Raw genomic sequence first — 24113 nt, 5'->3', positions numbered from 1 at the left:
ACTGTCAACCAATTATTTTATTGTATAGTAAACGTGTAATTAAACAGATTGTTAATGTTACAGTAGTAATATCAATAAAGTTCAAACCTGAAGAGGAACAAGGAGAAACAGGATTGAGACAATACTGGATCTTAATTGAGGAAGTAGGCTGGCAAACCATACATCGAGTCTAGATCTGTGCATTTGACGTTATCCCATTATGTTCCGAGTTATCCTTATATATATTATAATGTAAGATCCAATATGCTGTTGTCTACTTATTTTTGAATGTCACTTGAAATAAGAATAGTAAGAATACCAATAGTTTTCCTGCCGTTTACATAAACACACATTGGAAATTGGCTTTCCGTGTGCTCTCTTTAAAAGGAGTGAACAAACATAAAATATAAGGATGGGAAGGACATCGTTCATTGTATGAAACATTGAACAGATAATACTACACAAGCGAAATATGAAAACAAGAGATAAAATTACGACAACACTTCAAATGACATGATAATAAAAAGATACAAAAGTCACAAAATTATAGCGAATAGTAAATTATCCTGACTGATTTAAAAGTGGACATAGATGGATAAAAGCTCTTTCGAAGACGTTGTGATTTCGTTTTGATACTTCTGTATCATCTGCAAAAGGGGTAGTTAAAAGAAAATGTATATGCCTGAGGATTGGCATCCTTAATGATGGATGTAGCTTTGCGAATGAATCTGGGATGATAGATTGATTGTAAGGATGATAATGCTGCGCAAATGATTCTCTGTGCTGTTTGGAATACTGTCTCAACTACATTCAACTCATCTCTAGTGATGTTGTTAAAGATAGTGATAGCATATGTTACCAAGATCTTTGATAATGCAGTAAAAAAATACTTAAATAAACTTGTCAATTCAGAAGAGTTAAAAATGGTTACACATAAGAAACATGGTGGGTACAAATATGATATAATGTATCATTTTTGAAAGTTTACAACAATGATTTCTATAGTTAATTTCAACATAATAATTCATTATGTGGTACAATTCGGATCTAAATTACACGTACTCAACATTTCGTCTTCCGAGTACCATTTTGAAAGGTTTTGGACAATAACCCAAACCAAGTACACCCTCTGTAGAAGGTTTACCATGGTTAGACACTTTGATTTCAAACTTGTGAAGCAAATTAACCACAATCAAAAAGTATTCCATTCTTGCAAGCATTTCACCAAGACATGAACGTTTACCCATACCAAACGGTGCAAAATTCATCTCATTGAAGGAAACACATCTACCCGTGTGAGGATCAATAAATCGCTCTGGTGTGTAAGCATACGGATCTTTGAAAACATCTGGGTCGTGATCTATGGCCCAATGATTTGGGATGATGATGGTGTCATCAGGAATTTGACATCCGTTGACAGATGTGGTGCAAATTGTACGATGGAAAATACTAAGAGGCACTATTGTGTGTAAACGCATGGTTTCATACATGGCAGCCTTTAGATAAGGTAAATTGTCCTGGTCAGCATACACTGGACGACGATCAACACCAACGACTGCATCGATTTCTTGGTGGATTTTCTTCTGTATTTCAGGATTCAGCATCATATCTATCAAAAACCACTCTGCAGCAAACACGACAGTTTCAGATCCTGTAAAAGAAATTAGATATTGTTTTCAAAGAAAAACATTATCATGTTGAAAATGCAACTGACGAAGTATACACTGGAAATATTAAACGAACCAATCAACAGATAAGAGACACAAATGTGAAGTATACATTAGAAGATATCATACCACCTGGGTATTGGATATACTGATATAGCAGTAAGAAATTAAAATCATCGTTTGCAGCATATCAGGCAACTTCAATATGTTGTGGTTGTTGTTGTTGTTGTTGTTGTTGTTGTTATCAACTTACCTGCACCAAAAAAATCCAACACCGTTTGTAGAACAACCGTATCATCAAAGTCTTCTGCTGAAATTCCATTAGTAGGATTACTCTGGTAATCGTCTTGCGCTCTTAACATCACATCAATCGCATCACGAGGTGGGATTTCTCTGTTAAATTGCTTCTTACGTGTCTTAAGTCTACCTTCCATATATTTGACCCGACTGTATGTTATTTCCTGAAACCTATCAAGTACCGACTTGAAGAAAGGCTTTAACCATCTGACAAAATCTGAAAGAAAAGCATGTGAATATTCGGTATAATGAATTGACAACTGAACAAAACGCTAGAACGAAATAAAATATTAAGCAAGTTACTTTAACTCTTTAAATATATATAGAGGTGAATGTACAGATTTCTCCATCATCATATTAATATAAGGTATCACACATGCAGGAGAGTGATAAATACATTACCCACGACAGAGGCCTTAACAACATAACGGGACATCTCTATATTTGACTCAACAAAGTCAATGAATTCTTTGTCGTCTTCTTCACAGCTTCGTCTATGGGATAGTTCAGATATTGTATTAAATGCAGCCAAAGTCAATGGTAAATTGGGATCAACAGCTGATGAGCTTCTTTGTGATAGAGTATCTAGGTAAGAAAGAGGACATGAGCAAATTAATCACAAGTATGTTGCTGACTCTTTATGCAAATGTTTTTCTTTTTAGATGTTTTTGTTAGTGTCGTCATTCGTTTCCATAACTTGTAAAACACAAATGCATACAGAGAGACAAATAAAGTACTACAAGTAGAGACAACATTAATGAACTTTTATGGCTTTGGTGCCTGGTATCAAGACGTCATTGTGGAACTGACAAGTCCCTGCCAGTCACTCCAGAATTTAACGATATGTCACTCTGACCCTGCAATACGCATATTACTAGTGATTTCGTTCGAGCAACAATCACTGACTGTCTGAATCATTACTTCAACACTATCCTCTACTTCATGCTCGATGCTTGAGAAAGATACAGTGGTACTATCATACTCAGCCAGACTGCAAAACCCCCATTCTTGGTTTGGGTAGGTCCCATGAAATTCCCTGTTACCAATGGGAAAGGAACTCAAATTGCCTCCTCGATAATGGTAAGATTGGTATTGCATATACTTTGAGAAGGTACTGAGTAATTCGCGAAGCGATGGTATGTTGTTGTTCTTGTTAAGTGTTCTTGCTCTTGCTCTTGTTTTTGTTCTTGTTACTTTTATTGTTGTTTATATTATATTATATTATATTATATTATATTATATTATATTATATTATATTATATTATATTATATTATACATTTGTACATGAATTAAAAACTGCAAACGTCCTAGATCCTCGACATCAGACTCATAAAATTTCTACAAATTGGTGCAGGCTATCTTTAATTCATGATGATGATGATGATGATGATGATGATGATGATGATAATGACGACGTTAATATCCACGTTACTATTACAAAGTACAAAATGGAAGTAGAGAAATATTCTTACCAGTGAGCTTGTCAACCTGCATCGTTATAACCTCAATCCACCGCTCACTACCGTGTATACGTAAAGCAGTGTGTGCATCCTTCCTTAACACTTTACAAAATTCACTGTAATCCCTTAACCCGAGATCTTTACATCCAGTCCACATCTTCCAAGTTATGAAATCACGTGGACGACCAGCAAAGTCCGTCTTTCTCTCAACCATAGCTTCAGCCAACACCTTGTAAGAATTCAAGACCACGACACGTGTTTTGTACATATTCAAACTGTACACAGCCCCTAAAATGAATAAATGATAAATCTGTGTGTTAATGGGAAATCCAGTCAATGAAACACTCGCATAATTACAAGTCCCAATCACCATATCATTTGGAGCATATAAATTGGAATCAAATGCTGTTTTAATTAATAATTTATATAATCAACTGCATTTACTTATCAGGTAAAATTGAATCAACTGTTTTCCAGAACTTCTTTTAAAATATGATGGGGTATATTTATGATGTCAAAATACAAATTTCGGTAAGATATATCAGGCAAGACTTGCCTTTGACACGCTAATTTGTACAATTTATTAATAGTGTTTTCAATTGATGTTGTTAGTGTTGTTGTGATAAGGCTGCTAAATATACATGGCAGTTATGAAATACTTATATATAATCTCCGGGTATTCCGAATGAGTGCTACGTCATATCGGACTCATGATTCCCTCATGTCTAGATCTGCCGTATCCCTCCTCACCTATCGGCTGGGAGGGATACAGACATAGGGCAATCATGAGTCCGATATGACGTAATACGAATGAGAAATACCTGGAGATTATTTATTTATTATATACACAGACCCACTATTTCTTTCTATTATAATGACAATTTTAAACTAAAATATTCTTAAACTTACGCTGAACGCGCATTAATGTTATGAAATGATGGGGCTACAGTGCTCAGCTGTTTATGTTCATTCAGTTTTCAGAATGTCGTCGCCATTGCGACAGCTGCCTTCTGCTACTACTGCTAACGTATATGTTGTGATCAGTAAAATTACACCACAGACTTTCAGGTAGGGAACATTTTGCCAACGACGGGAGGTTTGCCAAGAGCAGTGATTAATTCTTTGACAAAATATATACACTTTCATCGGAAAAAAATGACATATCGAGAGAAGGCTAACGAACGGATGCCTACACCGGTTATGCATAGAACTCGGCTCAGAGTCATACGCTAAAACATCAAAACTGGCAAGTTAAAATGTCGAAAACATTGTGAAATTTTCAGAAACGCATTGTCTAAAGTCTTTCAAAAGTTCTATCAGTAGTTGAATTTAATAGACAATGATTTCACTGCATTGCGCAACTATCATAACTGTTTTTACGATGTTGATTTTAGCTACGTATGGCTGTACGAAAGGCAATAAATGTGTCCAAAAGAGGTGTATTTGTTCACTGTTTACACTGATGATGATGGTCGATGTTCGGCAATCCATGAATAGCAAGGAAACCATACTTTTGAACAACAATATCGTAACTGTACAAGTTGATGATGTTTACAAATAATTCAAAGTAGTTCCGACCATATTACTATACTGTTACGTCACAGTATAGTAATATGACAGGTATGGATTTCATATTACTATACTTTAACTTCACACCCTGGGAATATGAGGGTCTATGTATATAATAAAGAAATATTATTTATCTATTTGTGGATGGAATCCATGAAAAAAAATGGTCCACTGACCTGCAATGACAAAGGAAAGCATCGATGTTTTAGTTTAGAAGTTCACACTAGTAGAAAAAATAGTACAGTTTACGACATTTTCCGTACTATAGTTCAGATTGAGTTCAATTCTGTACTTTTATGCTGATGAGGTGGACGTTTCTGTACTTTCCCATTAGCGCCTGTCTAATCGGATTATACTCGATCTGAAAAATAGTTCAGATTGCGAGTCGGAAGTGATTTGAATACATTTGCATTTAGTTCAGAATATATTCATGAGTTCACCCCCATAACCGGGCAGTAAACAAATGAATATTCAAATCTACCGTGCTTGCAATCAATACGTACATAAACGCTATACGTGTAGCTAGTGTATTCGATACATATGTATGTATATAAGCAGGCTTATGATATGAACTACATGGTTAGGACGTACGTAGATTGTAATATCACAGGGCTCATTTTGAAATAAATGTTCGTAGTACGCCTTTTCATTATGCACTACATACCGCCACCACTAAACGTGTTTCACATTTCTACGCGTTTGATGCGTAGTAATACAGATTTAGATGACATGACAATCGTTTCCAATAATAGTTTAAAATTGGGCCACAAATATTGCTAGTGTATGGAGCTTCTTAACAAACCTGACCGGCCAATAGCGTCAACAAACTCACAGTAGAGACGTGCTGACAGATTTGAGTCTGTGGACATTATTTCTAGCTAAGTAAAATTGAGTGACTATTGGGAATATTATATGGCATCCATGTCGTCCATGTCGTCTATAGTTTCTGACGGACCGTGTTATGTACAACGTAACGCTGAACGAAATACGGTCCATCAGGAATTAACTAGACTAACCTCTATGGGAATAGTATTCTTGTCCATGTGTCGTTTATAGAACAATTAAGTGTTAGGGTGTGATCTTCACAGTAATAAACAAGCCTTTAGAAGAACAACAGGTATTCACGCCTCAAATATCTTGGGCATCATCCAAAATACGATCATGAGCACCAAAGTAAAGGAAATACTTAATGACGTTCGGCATGCAGAACCCCCCCCCCCCGGGGCTCGTACCTATGGGTACATGCCCGGCATCCATGTAACTGTTATATCACTCTACGTGACGATTCTGAGGGCCCTCATCTCTTATTCTCTTGTTTTATTTCAATGTGGTATACTCATAACTCCTGTTTTTATAGTATAACTGTACAATTGGCTTCGATCAGTGCATTCCAGATTTTCATGAGTCATGAGTGCACATTGCACAGATATCTGCAGAATACTTAAAAGGATTATGGGTAATGTATGCATATGCGGGAAAAACAAACTGCTGTAAGGAGCATAGTCTCGCTGCCAGACTCGAGACTATCGTCCCTAATCTGTTTACCGAGCGGCGCAGAAGAGAGGGGGACTGGTCCCTCTCTTCTCGCGGCTGCGCCGCTCGGTAAACAGATTAGGGACGATAGTCTCGAGTCTGGCAGCGAGACTATAAGGAGCACTGACTTTGCCCTCATATCTTCATCCCATTTTGCACTGAAGAAGTTTCACATGACTCTCATATTTCATATATACTCTTTCTAAATATATGGTGATGCAACATGAGTAGAAATAACTGGGGGTTCTACTTCCATGGGTTAACTAAGTTTGGTAGTCAACGTTGGCCCAGTTGTCGATTAGGCTTACAAGTTACACAAAGCATGATAAGACACTGTGAATGGTGCAAATAAACAACGTGCGAAATGCCAAATACCAAATGCAAACAATACAAGCGAACAAAAGGGCCTGTATGCACTCTAATAGCCCGATATTTTGCCTAAAATCAGGCTCACATGTGCGAACGGTGTGTTTTTGACGTACCTAGTAGGCAGTGATGTAGATAATAGCCGGTTACCGGTCACAACGCCCAGCTATAACTTATAAGTATAACAGTTGTGGGACCGGCTTAGGAAAGTACTCAAACCTGACGATCATTGAACAAATTCTAAGGTTGGAAAATTAAATATGAGTTGCCCGGGAGTTCTAATAGCAAGTAAAATACCCAAAGTGTAAACAAAAAGATAAATTAATTCATAATTATTTGGAAAACATTAGACGATTACGCAGTAAAACAAGACTGGCCACGCTATCGCTAGCGAAAGCCTTCGAACTAGTTTTATAACGACCGGACGTTGAAGGAAGCGCGAAGCGAAGTGCGAGGTCAATGTGACGTCTCATGATGATGTATGATGCATCAACATGACGTTTACGTAGAGTTGCACTAAATGTTTTCTAAACTTCAGTGGAAAGAATTTTCGTCGATCAGACACTGACTATGTTTAAATTCTTAAAACATCTGAGAAAACTGAAGAGGGGAAGCAAAATGTGACACTGACAGACAAGCCAGACGTACGGCACATGTACAGAAGGCGAGGCACACCCTCTGATGCAAACTGGACACTTATCGTGCGTGTCACGTATAAGGCATCAGATGTAATACATGTAGCTAACCAAATGTTCTTGTACTGCAGTCTTTCTTGTAACAGGTATTGGAAATTGTCAGAAACCTGATGATTTTATGACTGAATAAGTTTCGATACGGAGACGAGAGAGGGGGAGACGGGAGAGAGAGAGAGAGAGAGAGAGAGAGAGAGAGAGAGAGAGAGAGAGAGAGAGAGAGAGAGAGAGAGAGAGAGAGAGAGAGAGAGAGAGGCATACACTTATACAAATGTAAATTTACTTGGTAAACAACTGCTCCTGAGGTTTAATTTTGGTTCAAATCATGAGCAGAATATTCGGGGGCCCTTTCAGACCATCACAATTGTCATGCCCCCCTCCCTTTGAACCTCAATTTTGTTCATGCCCCCCCCCCCCCCCGTAAATTCTGACTCCAGCATAATTTCAAGTTTATTCCGAGCTCGGTATTACAGGCATTCGACTAGAGTCTTTATACCTCAAAGATATACAACAGTCCATTTCTGTACAAGGCATATCAGAAACCAAACATTTGCAGTGTGGAGTGCCACAAAACCCTGTGCTTGGTCCACTCTTACACGCGTATGCTGTCTATACACACCACCACTTGGAAAGCTAATCCGACATCAAAATCTCAATATGCAACAACATGCAGACGACAACCAGATTTACCAATATATTTCCCCAATCACATACGTCAACTACAGTAACTAAGATGGAAACTGTTGCACATGATATTAAACGACCCAAAATAAGCTAGTTTAATGATGGCAAAACCGAGGTCCTCCTTATCACGTCTCAGTTCAACAGGCTTCCTCGTCTCATGAACCACATCAACATGGGATCGTCTTCTGTGCAGTTAGTGGATTCAGCACGTACCATTTGTGTAACAATTGATGACCGTTATAACCTCAAGAAGCACATCTCGTTGACATGTAGATCAGTTCTTTTTCACCCCCGAACAATAGGTCGCATCATTGACAGTGGAGGGGGCCCCTCCACTGTCTATGGTCGCATACGCCAGTATCTTACAAACGGAGTTTGTCAGAACCTTGGTCATGCACTTATATCATCGAAACCTGACTACTGAATGGCCCTTCTGTATGGGCTGCCAGCTAAAAACATTGTCCCTCTTGAACATGCCCAAAATACAGCAGCTAGGATTGTGTCAGGTACAAAGAAAACAGATCACGTCACATCGGTTCTTTCAATAACACAGTTTAGTTAGAAATCACACTGGCGTCAAGTGCAGTTACATAATATACCAGTAGGTAGGGCCTACATGTACATGTAGTCTCAGGTCACTACATTGTGGTCTGAGATGTAGTTTACACCACTATGACCTAAGAACTTGAACCAGGGCTGAGGAGAAGTGGTCTGAGGTTAAAGTTTTGCAGCTCTCGTTCAGCAATCTCAAAACATTTCAGCCTACTTCCCGTAATGAACACTTGTCAAGCATTTTTGTAGCTCCCATACTCAAAGACTACATATATGTTTATATACGACTCAAAATATAACACTGAAATTTACTTTGAACACGTTCAGTTTCAGTAGACCTATTAAAACCCAAAATCTCCACCGTATAATTTAATATCGGTAATAGTTTACAGTCAAACACTTTTAAATTTAGTTTTGACTAGGAGGTCCCCAAGTTTTGCAAGTTGACTCATGACCGCAATCATTGCTTTACTCGCTTGAGCTGCAAGCGCTAAATACCATAGACCACTGCTTGACATAATCACGCCTAGATATTCATAAAAAGCGAACAACGTCGAGTTTATGACCACCAATAACCACTTTTCAATTTTCTTAAGAATTTCATCTCTTAGTAAATACAATAATTTTAGTTTTGACATACATGTAATTTACTTTCAAAAGACAATGTTAGAAACCCCTACCCCATTGATTCCTGTGGGAACATGCCTTTCGTGAAGAAAAAATGGTTACATAACATGTCTACAAGAATTGTTGGAGAATGTCTATGTAGAATGCCACACTGATCCCATATCCACACCTTGAGTTTTATTTTTATTGTTCTTCAATGATCTCCTTCAAAGTAATAGTCTGGATGCCAATATGGTTTCTAACTAAACCACGTCTAGCCAAAAGCCCCTCAAATAGCACAAAAAGTTGTTCACCCAATCAGTGAAACCTAAATGTTTTGGTGATGTAAACAGTATATAAGTAGCATCATGAGCTGACAAATATACCACATTTGAACATTACTGTCCCAATAAACACTAACTTTATGAGGGACTGTGTTATTGGTTAGAGTTTTGTGATTTATTAACAAAGACATGATGTTAATGACTGTGTGGGTGGCTGTAAATGAATTTTAAATTGCATCTCATGCATTTCAAGACTTCTAGAGTAACGACTCTGACTATACTGTGAGTGGAGGTATAAATGGTAATGATACAGTATAGGAACTAGACTATCAAAGTAATTACCTTGTCCAAAAGACTACAGTCGGATATTAATCTCACCATTAATGCCTGAATTTATGTCTATCAAGGTGGATCTGATAAGATCATGGAAATCGAGAAACTTTCATCACTTTGGACTTGAGCATTGAATACATTTGTGAAGTACTCAGACCATGATTCATGGTTTTTTTTAGAGATTAATTCCACTAGATCGTCCACTAAATCGTCCACGAAAACAAATACATTCTATCATTCCACCATGTCACTCAACAACGCGCATCACATCCGGGTACCAGTTCTTCTGTGAGTTCGAATTCTATCACTTGAATTTCCGTTATTTAGTCGTCTGAAGATCGTAACGGCCTCCGTACCATAACTTGTGTACTTTGTGTAAATACAGCTCTACTTCTCAGTATTGAGCACTTTTCCTTCAGTTTATGACTTACCTCTTATATATATATATATATATATATATATATATATATATATATATATATATATATATATATATATATATATATATATATATATATATATATATATTACCATTGCTCGGTTGACGGCAACGCGGTCAAAGATATCGGGTTCTTTGCACAATACACGTGTATATAGAAATGATGTCCCTTAAATTTCCCCTCTTTTCATTCTTGCTCTTTTCAACTACAATATAGATTTTGATAATTTCCATAGGTCTCACGAGATATACTCTTCAAGGAAAAACAAGTTCGTGTCGGGGTTTGACACGAGAATAGTCTGTGCTTGGAGTAATTATACTGTCAGTATAATTTCTCAAAGGTATGTGTTATCGTGGAAGTTTAAACATTATTTATACTTTAATGGTGTTATAGATTTTGACCCAAGCTATGCATGCCACGGTCACAAGCTATATTGCGTCAGATCGATTTGCCAAACAAGTTTGCCAGAATTAACGCATCCCATCAAACCATGGACCCTCCACAAAGGTGGAGTGTCTATGGTCAAACAAATGACAGGTCGCAGAAACTATGGTCATGGAAGTATGAACGTCGTTTATACTTGTACGCCGTGACATACAATGAGCGCAGTACCATGATTGACCGGATTATTCAGTGTCGACAATCCCAGTTAATATAATCCCAAAGGCAAACTTGTTTTATTTACCACCTTGCCAAGCAACACAGGGTGGTGGCGAGGCGAAGTTGTAATGTACTGTCGCTTTGATATTCACGATTTTGGAAAGGAAATAGATAACATCGGGTTAGATCTTGAGAGTAAATAAGAAGAAAAGAAGAGTTAATTTGAAATCAGTGATAAACGAGTTGTCTATTTTTAAGAAACTAAATATAAGGAAAGCTATGGGTCCTGATAACATATGTGGTAGGTTACTGAATGTCTATGCATCGCAGTTAGCTAGTGTTACCAGTAGATTGTTCAATTGGTCGTACAATGATCATACGATATCAACCATTTGGAAAACATCTACCATCTGTCCGGTCCCTAAAAACTTCCAAGGCATCGTCCTGTAGCACTGACTTCCATTGTGATGAAATGCTTCGAGCGTATTTTACTTTGTCAAAACCCACAAAAACATTCACACCTTGACCCATACCAATTTACATATTAAAGTAATAGAGGTACTGATAATGCAACTCTCACATTACTTCACGATGCGTATACACATCTTGAAAAACCAAGTTCATTTGTAAGACTATTGGTTATTGATTTTTCATCAGTCGTTAACAGAAGTCAACCAAACATGATGGCTCATAAACTTAGTTGTTTAAACGTTAACCCCAAACTCATCCTCTGGATAATGGATTTTCTTGTCAACCTTTCCCAGTTTGTTCGCTACCAAAAATTAAGTTCAGCCTTCCATTCAACATTTAGGGGTGCCTCACAGAGCACGATACTCTCACACAAACTATTTACACTTTACACAAATGACTGCTCATCAGGTACCGATACAAATCCACTTATCAAATATTCTGATAACTCTGCATTAGTTGACCTGTCAAATTCTGACCGTACTTATTTCGATGAAGTTGATAGGTTTGTTACTTGGTGTAAAGAAAACTACTTGGACGAAAGGTCGACTTTAGGAAGAACCCTAAAGTAGTGCCCGACCTTTTTATTGACAATGTTAAAGTTGAACAGGTGACTAAATATATATATATATATATATATATATATATATATATATATATATATATATATATATATATATACTAGTATATATATATATATATATATATATATATATATATATATATATATATATATATATATATATATATATATATATATATATATATAGGAACAGTCTTGGATAATAAATCAAATGTTAAGGCCAACACAGATTTCATTAACAAGAAATGTCAATCTAGAGTTTACTGTCTACAACAATTGAGGGGCCTAAAATTTTGTAAATGCCAAGGTATTACAGACATTCTATCGGAGTTTTGAGTCGGTTTAACATTTTCTTTTTTGTGCTGGTTTGGTAGTCTAGGGACTAGCTACAAGAGTGTCTTGAACAAAATTGTAAATGTGTTTAGTAAAGTATTGAGTGAAAAGTAGACTAATTTGAATGAAATGTTTACATCTCGTGTACAAAACAAAGCTGGGAAAATGGTAAATGACAAAGGCCACATTATGTCCCAACACTTTGAACTCCTGCCATCAGGGAGACGATTTCGTGTCCCTAAATTCAGAACAGTCAGAACCAAATCAAGTTTTGTGCCCACTTCAACTAAATTTTAAACCAAACTAAATAATTCTATTTCAAAGATATCTGCTCTGCATTCCAGATTGGAAGAACCGCGTTTTTTTATTGTCTTTTTTAAGTTGATGACCATTTCTGGCAAGACTTCACTCACAATTTTCTCGATTTTACTGATTTTTCTTCTTTATTAAAAAGGTTTAGGGTCGGCACCGGATTTCTAGAATGGAAGCGTTTGGGGAGTTATGTGTGATTTATTTGTTGAGAAAGGTTCAAAGACAATAAATATCGCCGGAAGGTGGCACTTGCCGTTCCAGTGAGGAACGACTAGTGCCACCACGGTAGTACTCGACAATTCGATGGACCACGGCCAAGTCCGCCATTCACAATTTTCAAATCACTTGAAATAAAGCAATCTGGCAAAACTCGTTCATACTTCCATACCCATGTACTACTCCTTATATTACTGGCTAGGTAATGTCAACCGTAAAATAATCCAAGCACCAGCGTCCCTAAAATCCGTGAAACAGTGTCGATATTACAGTATTTTGCTGACACTTATTACTTTCTGTAACTGGTCTATATTTGTGATATCATGGTAAATATGCTTGGAATTTATGGCCTAACAAACCAGACATTACGTAGATTTGAATATTGAATCAAGAAAATCAAAAACAAAAACAAGGCCATGGCCATGGCCGGTCAGGTACTGATATTAGTACTTTAGACATCAGTGGGGGTCACACTTGGTCATTGAAACTATATTGACCGACCAAAATTCTAAACATCACGGATAAATAATTTCATATCGAAATGTATGTACGGAGATTCAGGTTTTTAGACCACGTGGCTTTGACATGACATCATCAGCTAAATTTGCAATACGAAAGTAACGTAAAACATGGATGTATCTAGTAGGGAGCAAAGTCCGCATGTCTGTATGGATGTTTGAAGATTTACTATCGGTATATGGGAGGCATAGAGGGAAATATTTGAATAGCGTTATTTAACGTTACATAATTCATAATTGACTACTAAACTACCGTCAAGAGGATTGTTTTTGCTTCCATTTATCTGTATTAATTTTTTTTAAGGCAGTGATGGTGACTGCCAATGCCGATAGTGAAAATATGGCCCGCACATTCTGAAGATTTTTGTATCATACAAGTTCAATGTTGTAGCTGAGAATGTGATTTATATTTATAACTCAGTAGAATGGGTACCGGTACTGATGCGAGGGATGTGAACCAACCTTTGTGTTGCGTGCTTTTTAATATCACCGTGTGTGTGTGTGTGTGTGTGTGTGTGTGTGTTGTTTGTTTGTTTGTTTGTTTGTAATGTAGATTCGTCGTTGATATACTGCTACTAGATCAGACCGTGGGTTATACTTCCATGATCAGAACATGACCAGACACAACTCTCCACGGCACCATTTTGGTTTTGCAACTTTGATTACTTTGTTTTGAATAGCTTTTGTCAAGTTCTTGACTTTCCTCATATGACAATAAAGCAAGGGCGGTGAAATATTATTATAGTAGTCCTTCAAAAAACAAGACAATTTTGAAACTTTTAGTGGAAAATGTTAGTGAAGACACAGTTTACCCGCATAAATTAACTAACAAAAGACAAAAGAAATGTACACATGGTTCATTTTCTAGGTGTCGACCTCATGAATATGCACCAAGATTTAGAACCGATCGAGTCAGCTTTAAATGCGTTCACACCTCCAAATCTGGTCTGGACAATATTGTCTGGGCTTAGTCACCCTTTTATGCGGACTACAGAGCGGCCCTGGTGCGGACTATTTCTGCCACCTATTAATGCCTGAAAGTCAAGTGGCATATGCTGAGGTTGTGTACAACCAGCAACCCATAACATTTTAGCAATCTACAGTTCTACCTCAGTATGGCTATTAGCCATGCTAGGTAGTTACTATAATGATTAATATAATGGTTGTCTTGGTAAAAGTTGTCGACCCCCCCCCCCAAAAAAAAAAAAAAGAAAAAAAGAAAAAAAGAAAAAAAAAGATCAACAAAACATTCTATGATATTGAAAGCGCTCCTGGCATGTAATTCCATAGAACAGTTTCCTGTAGGGAATGGCAGCGATTTCATTCAAACTCAAAGACAGAGATGTTGCTAACCAACGTGAACAGCCATAAAAAATTGTATGTGAATGAGTATGACTCTGAGATCCCGCTAACGGTTTCATTGTTGTCGGTCTAACCAGAGACACTGGAGAACTTCACTGTCTATGATCTAATCGTATTGCTCAGTGTGAAAACCGTGCAAAGCGTTACTATTTTGGCGTTGTATTTTCGCACATTTTTGGTTCACAAGGGTCCAATAATTTAAGCTTGAGTTAGGAAATAGGCCTGTTAAAAAAATTGTGTTGTTCCGATTAGGCAAAATAAATAAATAGGTGGGGTAGGTAGATTTATTTTTATTCATGTGCGAGTGTCTAATTCTGGTTTTCCATTTTTTCCAAATGATCTCTGTGTTATTGGCTTCTTTCCATTAGATGTACAACCATTACAGATTGGAGGAACAGTTTTATATTGTCTTTTTAAGTTGATGTCAGTTTCTGCATCCACTATGTCTCGTGAGACTTCACAATTGTTGCGATTTTGTTAGTTTTTCAAGAACACGTAAAAAAAGTTAAGGGTCGGCAGTGAAAAACTAGGTGGGTCGGGTAACAGAAACCAAACAGTTATTTTTTAGGCCTAAGGCATAACGTAGCATATAAATCTACCCAACCTGCGCGAGCAAGATCTGCATCGGTCAATGTAATATTTACATGGTCTATTACAATTTGGTAAAGTGTACCATTGTATATGCTTGTGCGAGACGTAAAAAACATCATGCCGTCTAATTGTATGAAACGATTTAGTCACTATGGTTTTGAAGTCAGTGAGATAATGTTTGTGAAGTACCCGGTATCGTGATGTTATCGCTTGTATAGAAAAACCATCACTGAGGCAAAATCTCACTTTTATCATCATTCATTTTTTAAAGTCTTCAATCATGCCAATTAAAAATATCGATACTGCAGTCATTTATGTGACTTTTTTCCAAAATGTTTATCGTGCATCTCGATTATATTTTTTTTCGTCTTCGTAACATCTTTTTTTTTTAATTGTGCCAAAAGTAGTAGCTACCACATATAGAACAGTGGAAAAATACAGAATGAGACTCAGAAATGTAAAATCATTTACTTCAATGTCCAAAATGCGGACATCAGAAAATGATGCATGCACGTTGTGATGGACTCGTGATTAGCTCTAGTCCAGATGCCAATTGGTATCTAACTAAACCATAGACAATAGAGAGGGTCCTCTCTATTTTCTATGACTAAACCAAGTTTAGTGAGTGGAGGTGTAAATGGTAACGATACTGTTTAGGAACACGGTGATAGGAACTAGACGAGATTAGCACTGACAACACACGCTCCGCGAACTCCAGCAAAGAGGCCTGGTGGGGTATATAGAGACTTGTCAGAGTTGTCGGAGCTACTGTTCATGTACATATAAGTTCCACGTATTCTCAATTTATTTCGTGCTGGATAGAAAACAGTCAGTATAGTCCTTGTGTATAGCCGATGGATTGGATAGTGAGAGTCATGATATGTGTGATACATTGTAGTTTATACACCAGAACTGAATTTTAGACTGATCCCGTCGGCATCTTCAGAGAAAGCATCAAGCGGGTACCACAATAAACTGAAAACGTAACGACTATAAGCATAACTATAAGTTTTAATTTACATGGAACTACGGTCATATTTGATAAGCTTATCCCCCACTTCCACATATGGTCTCATACCCCTTGGTCAGCGAAAAGCCAATCATGTTCATGTCCGGACATACGAGTTATAAATGGGGCGGTCATATGGGTTAAGTTAGGGTGGAATATAATATATGGAAAAAGTCTGATTGATACTGGCTGTGATGGGTAGTAGAGCATTTTTTAATTGTCAAAAACAGGGTTGGGGGCCGAATGATATGATTCAAAACGTCATGATTTTCTGGTATATCTTTGTTGTCATGCTGTGTGTCCAGTTGAGGATGGCTGTCTTTGACTGGCAAGTTAAGCTACAACTGTTACAGTAAGTGACTGACTTTGAAAGCAAAGAAAGTGGAAGAACATTGGTGTTAGTTAAAAAACTATTGTTATTAAAGATATACAAGTAAACACAGCAAAACAATTGAGAGTCGGTACGGAAAGGAACAGATGACCACAGGAAGGTGTTCAGCTGTTCTTCATTGTTCTTTGCAATTTGACGACCGGGCGAGGCCTTGAGTAAGTCCAGAAGTTCGAGCAGTCAGTACGTCGCCATTGATAAGGCCGAATGTTTTGGGCAGTATATTAGGTTGTCATTGAGTAGCTAGCTGTTTATCAGTAAGCTTAAGTCTCGACAAACGTTTGTAGTCGTTTAGGTGTGAGCCATTCACTGGTAATGACTGACATTTTTCCCTACTTGGTCGCAACCTCACCTACAAATTAATTGTATATGGTATTAATTGTATTAACTGTCATACTCTACTGCTTTTCTACCACTAAGACTGTCCCCTGGCATAAGGACAAGCAATGTGCATTGTCAAAAGTGATTCTCACGTGACCCCTTCGCAGGTGGCAAGAAATGAACAGAAATCAATAAACCCATACCTTGATTGACATTACCCACTATACAAAGAAGAAGTTGAAATAATTGAACTTGAAATGCCTTTTGCAGGCCGATAATGTAGGACAAAGAGGACGTAGTGCTGTTACTTTCTACTACGCAAAAACCACAGACAACTAACACAACAACACTGTAATACTTATGCCGGTAGGATTTAAATAGATTGCTGTGTGAAAATTTCAGCTAATGACCAATTTGAACTTCAGTAAAATTGGTATCGCTGAAAGTTAAACGCGATACAAAAAATACAAATAATACCTCTACCTATTGGTTTTGTTAAAAACAGAATCTTTGCATGGAAGGTGGTATGTCGTCAACTTAAAGCTAAAAAAATGACAAAATAAAACGAAGTGAGGGCAGTTAACAATCACCACATTGTAAGTGTCAAAGAGATGACACCTTCCTATAACCCCCACCTTGCTTGCTACAAAGTTCACAACCTTGTAGATAATCTTTGAAGTTTCGCAGTTGTACTTCTAAGAGGGTGAGGGACTGGTATGTGAGTAATGGTCAACAATAGCAACACAGATTCAAAACTGATAACTTTGAATATTCGAGGTAGCCTACCTCCATTTTTGAACAAACCATGGAGGTAGGAACACGTCTTTTCTACCTCCATGAACAAACCGATGTGTCTTTAATAGGCAACCGTCCTTGAATCATCAACTATACACTCACAGTCGCAGTTTTCAAACAGACTTTATTTGATTTTCGGATACCGGCTCAGCCAACAACCCTCGCTGTTTTCTTCGGATATTTTGTCATGCTCAGGCATTCGTACAAAAGATTCAACACTAATGTTGTGGTATATTGGTTTTGCGAGAACTAATATCGGCGATCACATACTAGTAGTTGTCAGTGTTTTCGCTAAAGCAAAATACACGGAGATGGTTCAAAATCACTTGACTATCATTTCACTCTTATTTAAATCTACAAATATCTCATTAATATTTTCTCCCAGCTTACTTCAAACTATATGACATTTTCCATGGAAAAAAGGTGCGTATCTGGAGCAAAGAAGTGTTTCAGATATCAGAGTGTTCACGTTTGCGTGACCAAGACATAGACTGGCAAGCGACGCCATGAATTGTGATCCAATCCCAGGGTCGGATCGGTAGTAGATCAGTGTTCATGATAATTCATTTGCGTGTTCAATTACTAAGTCATCGATGTAGGGTTATAAATTCAGTGACTACACCATCAACAAAGTTACTTCTTACTATAAATCATGTTGAAAAAGACCCTAGGAAAATGTCTAAGCAACAATGACGGGTGTTACTTTTTTGCAGTGTTTATCCAAATAGTAATCGTCGAATAACGTGACCCTGGCTGAAAACTGCGACAGTGAATGTACCATAAATTCCCAAAAACAGACTGACCAGAACAGACATATTGACACAAAAAAAGTGTGCAAGTTTACATCTTGTGACAGGTTTGGTTGGGGTCACCTCCATCGGCTAATGGTCGAAATCGTCATTGTAAAATATTTTTAATTACCCTCAACTACAAATCAGCGTATCGTTGACGATCATTTCAATCGTAAGTGTTTAGAACTGATTCAGAAGTAAAACGTAGAATTATTAATGACAATGGTATGCAAAGTTTTGTTGTTTAACAATCATCAGCGATTTGGCATGTTTGCACAAACCACAGATACTTGTTAGTGCATACACTTTTGATACTTCTATTCTATAAGGTAAAGGCTAAATTTAAAAAGACATGATCCCAGTATTAACTTTTTTGTTGCGGCTATATTTCCTAAGTGAGGTGTGCCAAAGAAAGTTTTCCCATGATACTTTGCGCCAGTGCGACTTTTTGACATTGTACGTTCGATGTTCCCAATGAGTAAATGGAATTTTATCGAGAAGTCTATTCATATTTGTTTATGACAGCAAGATATTTTCAATTTTCTGTTTTTGGTCATTTTTGGGGTCAAAAACTGTCATTTGTTTTGTAATTAAAAGAATTCAAAGTAAAAATGAATGACAGCCGCAAAACTAATCGATTGAATGGGCTGACATTTGGTGTGCAGGTATGTTAGAGTATCTGGATGAAGAATTCTTCAAGAAAATTTGAAGATGACATTGATATGCAAATACGTCTAAAACGTGCTATGTAGTATCATATTATAGCCATGTTATTTTACAATACTCGTGAGAAAGTAGAATTTATTGGTGAAGTAAAGTTGCTCATACACCTAAGAAAATTTGACTACACTTGAATACATAATGAGCAAATGAAATGATCACAACAATCACATATCTTTGTAATATTATGACTATACAAGATCTAATACAGGGACGAATTGAGTACTTATCAAATAATGCCCTCCGTAACTCAGAAATAAATGTAGATGCGCTGTACCATGCAGTTACGATCAGCGGTTTTGAACTATGGAGGTAGGAAGGAAGGAGGTAGGAAGGATTATAGTCCTACCACCATTTCTGAACAAAATCGTTGTCCTTGAATTGGAATGGTATGCTTTTAATACAAAAGTTGCACAAACATATGTTCTTGCTTTCAAAAGTTTTAGAATTAACACCATGATTTCACCGTCGCCCATACTGAGGTTTTCCTGCATCTATTGCTATGGATTTTGTTGGTGGGACTTTGCTGTACTGTATGAACACTTGTTCAGACTCAGGCCACTAAAACAGAATTGCAAAAAAACCCCGTAAAGACACGAAGTATCGTTTTGCACAACGTTCGGCTTGAAGCAGGTTTGAAGGGTAACCATGCACGACAGAGAAGATGGGTTTAGAGCCCCATTCACACCTAAAACAAAAAGCGATTCTAGTCTGTTCCTATTATAGTGGTCTGAGGTTCAGATCAAAGTGCCGCATTCATCCACAACATAAAAAATCATAGACCCTACACGACTGGCGTTTGTAAAAGTCAGTTTTAAACCATAATTACTACACCTCTTTATCTTCTCGGCAAGAACATGCAGTGCTGCAATCCAACGTGAGGACCTCTCACCAACTTTCAGATCACTTCACATTGGGAACGTTGGTGAGAGTTCTACTAATATAATTCAGACTGAGGCAAAAAATATAGCCTTTCTGAGTTGAAATCCGAGGTTTAAATCCTGATATCTGAAAATTCCCAATCAACCCAGATTACATTGAATAAAAAATAAGTCTAACAAACAATTTATGATTTTTCAGTCCCGAAACTTGCTACTATCCATACACTGTATACAAAGCTAAATACACGGTGATTGGTGTATCGCACTCCTTGACTGAGTGGGTCGGGAAAAAAATAGGTAGACTCACTTGTCATAAATCGATTTATAAATCCACAAAGGCACTGTGACAACTAAAGCAGTCCCTTTACAGACCATTTTTCTTTAGAAATAAATAGGTTGAACAATACTGAATGACAGGCAGTCCAAGGTATGCAAAACCATAAGCGAGCGCGTAGTCACGATGCTAGATTAACACACTATTTTACCTGCGCATTGAAGACGCACAGTAAAAAGACCAGTTTTCAACATTAATGCAGGAAATACAAAGCTAACAATTCAAAATTGTATAAAATGTAAGAAAACAAAAAACAGGCGACAGTCAGAGCATGCATGAACTTCGATTTACAATACCATTATTAAGTTCTTGCATTTTGGGGCTAATGAAGTCATAGAGACTAGAGTGGGCGAGTTTCATCACAGTTAGTATAATCAATGGCACCGTGATAATTCTGACTTGCACTTGAAACTGGACCAGAACAGTCTAGGTCGGACGAGTCGTCATCATCATCAATTCAAAGGCGACGTAACCAAATATACACCGTGAATTCATCTTAGATCGCACCGAGTTGAACAATCATGTCTGTCATTGTTGTCCTCTTTGACTAACATCGAATGTATTTATCATTGTAGAATGTAGACCTTTACGCTGTTTGACCGACTATTGAAGTATAACCCACATAGGTGATATTTCATTGACCTACATGGAAATGCTTGTAAATACTTTTTGCAAGTAGTAGTAGCTCAGACCACTCTAGTATTTTAGTGGTCTGAGGTAGTAGTAAGAGTTTTTGCTAACGTTTACATGCTAGCGTAGTTGTACATGTACGTATACATGTCAGTTCGTATGTACATGTACATTAAATGTAGCTCTCATCATATCATACACTGTACATGTGTGTAACCCTTTTCTTTTGCACCCTCCCCCTCCGCCTTCATGTGGTCAAACACAGACAACTAACTAACTAAATAGTGTTACTGTTAGTTTTCTGTGGGTCAAACAATTAGTGTACACGCCTTGAATCACATGCAGGCGAGATAGATTTGAATATTCATTTGTTTACTGCCCGGTTATGGGGGTGAACTCATGAATATATTCTGAACTAAATGCAAATGTATTCAAATCACTTCCGACTCGCAATCTGAACTATTTTTCAGATCGAGTATAATCCGATTAGACAGGCGCTAATGGGAAAGTACAGAAACGTCCACCTCATCAGCATAAAAGTACAGAATTGAACTCAATCTGAACTATAGTACGGAAAATGTCGTAAACTGTACTATTTTTTCTACTAGTGTCACTTGTGGTAAAATGACATTTATTGTAGTGTAGGGGTTCAATCTTTTCAAGAATGGCTTAATTAATTGAATGCAAATCTGGCAAACACATTGTTCTATGAATTGATTAGTATTTCGGCAAGAGATCCATGCATGCATGCTAACATCACAATAATTGCATACCAAAGAAATCTAGTAACTAGATAATATCGCAACATGTAGTAGTTTAGATTTAAATTTAATTTCCTTGGCACTTTGATATAGTATAAAGCATGTATTGTGTATGTTTTGGTAGATGTGGCTTGTATGTTCAATTTGCACAATTCATTAATATGCATAATGAGGAGATACCTTAAGGATAGTGATTTCAAAGTGCAAGTAAATAATATGATGACGTAATCCATATACTTGGTGGATAGAGTAAATTTGATGGGCAGAGTATGCATGTTAATTTATACAATGAGCATTAATTTTATCTAATTAGTAGAATTTTAAGTTCTAACCTTAAGAGTTTTTCTTATCGTTCACACTGTATAAATACATTGTTGAAAAGATCGTAAACACCTTAGATAATTTATACTTGAAATTATACTCAATTTATATAGTTTATCAGTTAATCAGTAGTTCATTTGATACAAAATGCGTAGGCAGTCCTCGGCGTCAGTTATTATGTACTGCTGAGCTGGCGTTGACCAACTGTTTATATTACATCACGTACAGATCATGGCTGCGATATTGTTATTTGAACAGAGCGCATCCAGGACACAGGCAGGCCCCACATATACATTAATCTCGTAGGCAAAACCTTTTCGTGTGTATCTTGTCTAAATATATTGCACACCATTATTATTGACTGTGTAGCCAGGACTTAAGTTACTTGCAAAGTTTGATTAAGAATAATTTATCTTGTTTGGTTTGAGATCATTTGACCTGGATTTGGGGCAGTGACTACTTTGCATACACCCCAGGCATAGGTCAGATAATGATTTATACAGTCTCTTTGTACGAGATTGAACAGCGGTACCCTAGAGTCTGGTTCATTATACTATGAGTGTTTATTTACGGAGTTTATTTTGTTTTGTATTACTATTTCTGAATACTGAGTATAGTTATTTGAAAAAAAAGAGTTAAATATTTGAAATTGGGAGAATCTTTAAGAAGGGAGAACGCTCTTTTCTTCTATTTGTTTGACCTCACATCGGCAAATGTCGTATTTGATTACCCTTACCGTGTTTTCGACTCCATTCCGTCAGCTTCAAGTGTGGTTGTGATCCAAGTTGTAGTAAGTTACCGATCACTGGCCAACCAAGTGGACCTTTAGGATAGGTTTTAGGTAATTTAGGTCTGTTTGACATCCAAGTAAATAGTATGAGAATGATCGAGATAGCTAACAGCACGGCCTCGGTTAACATGGCTACCTCGTCGGAGCATACGTGTCAGGCAATGTCACTCGACGATCTAAATTATTGCCATTAGGGAGTGTCCAGATTTTACTTCCAGGGGACCCCGAAGGATCTCCCTTTTTCGTTGTGTATGTATGTATGTATGTATGTATGTATGTATGTATACTTTAAATATTTCACAACTGTTCTACTTTTTAGATATGCATTGAATACAACTTTCGTTCCAGTGCCGGTTTATGTTGCTCAGCTTGTCAACAATGCAGGTGTAAATATTAACATTTTTATTGTTGGAAGGAATTGTCAAAAATGAAATAATTTAACTGTCAACATTTGTGCCTGTTGTTATACTTTGACTGATAGATAAGTTTTACTTTTATTTCCAGTATTAGGGGATTTCACTTGGCAAAAATATCAGATCAAATCATTGGGAAGAGCAACAGAAAAAAGAGAAAACAAGAAATACAATGACTATGAGTGGTTGAATTTGTTCTTGAGTGGAACTCTTGAAAAAAATGAAAGGGAAAGAGCTAGATAAATATCTTGATGAACATTAACAGAGAACATTAAAAAGAGAAATATTAGACATAATATCCACTTACTTAATAGGAACACCAGAATTTAGATCTAGCAAAATGACTGCAAATGAAATTAATACCATGGGCATGAGTGAAACAGATAGCTGTGACTTTTAGACTGAAAATGACACTTCTGTAATACATGTTCTCGGCAGTGATGGAGACAATTGTGATACTGATAGCACAGAAAATGCATGTACTGGTGATAACACTGATAGTGATGAAACAAG

The 24113-nt window shown here is 37.0% G+C and overlaps 1 protein-coding gene across 1 annotated transcript; it reads right to left on the bottom strand.

Moving 5' to 3' along the window:
* Positions 1 to 1031: 1031 nt before the first annotated feature.
* On the bottom strand, positions 1032 to 23317 carry LOC144433105 (steroid 17-alpha-hydroxylase/17,20 lyase-like). The gene is made up of 5 exons (XM_078121414.1): positions 23134 to 23317; positions 3417 to 3692; positions 2346 to 2528; positions 1900 to 2160; positions 1032 to 1630 (listed from the first exon to the last, which is right to left on the bottom strand). The coding sequence occupies exons 1-5, from the start codon at positions 23315 to 23317 to the stop codon at positions 1032 to 1034; spliced, it is 1503 nt and encodes a 500-aa protein (XP_077977540.1).
* Positions 23318 to 24113: the final 796 nt, after the last annotated feature.

The sequence above is a fragment of the Glandiceps talaboti genome, chromosome 3, assembly GCF_964340395.1.
Source record: "Glandiceps talaboti chromosome 3, keGlaTala1.1, whole genome shotgun sequence".
Classification (NCBI taxonomy): Eukaryota; Metazoa; Hemichordata; class Enteropneusta; family Spengelidae; genus Glandiceps; species Glandiceps talaboti.
The sequence above is the reverse complement of the archived record's forward strand: the minus strand, read 5'-3'. Positions and strand labels throughout refer to the sequence as shown.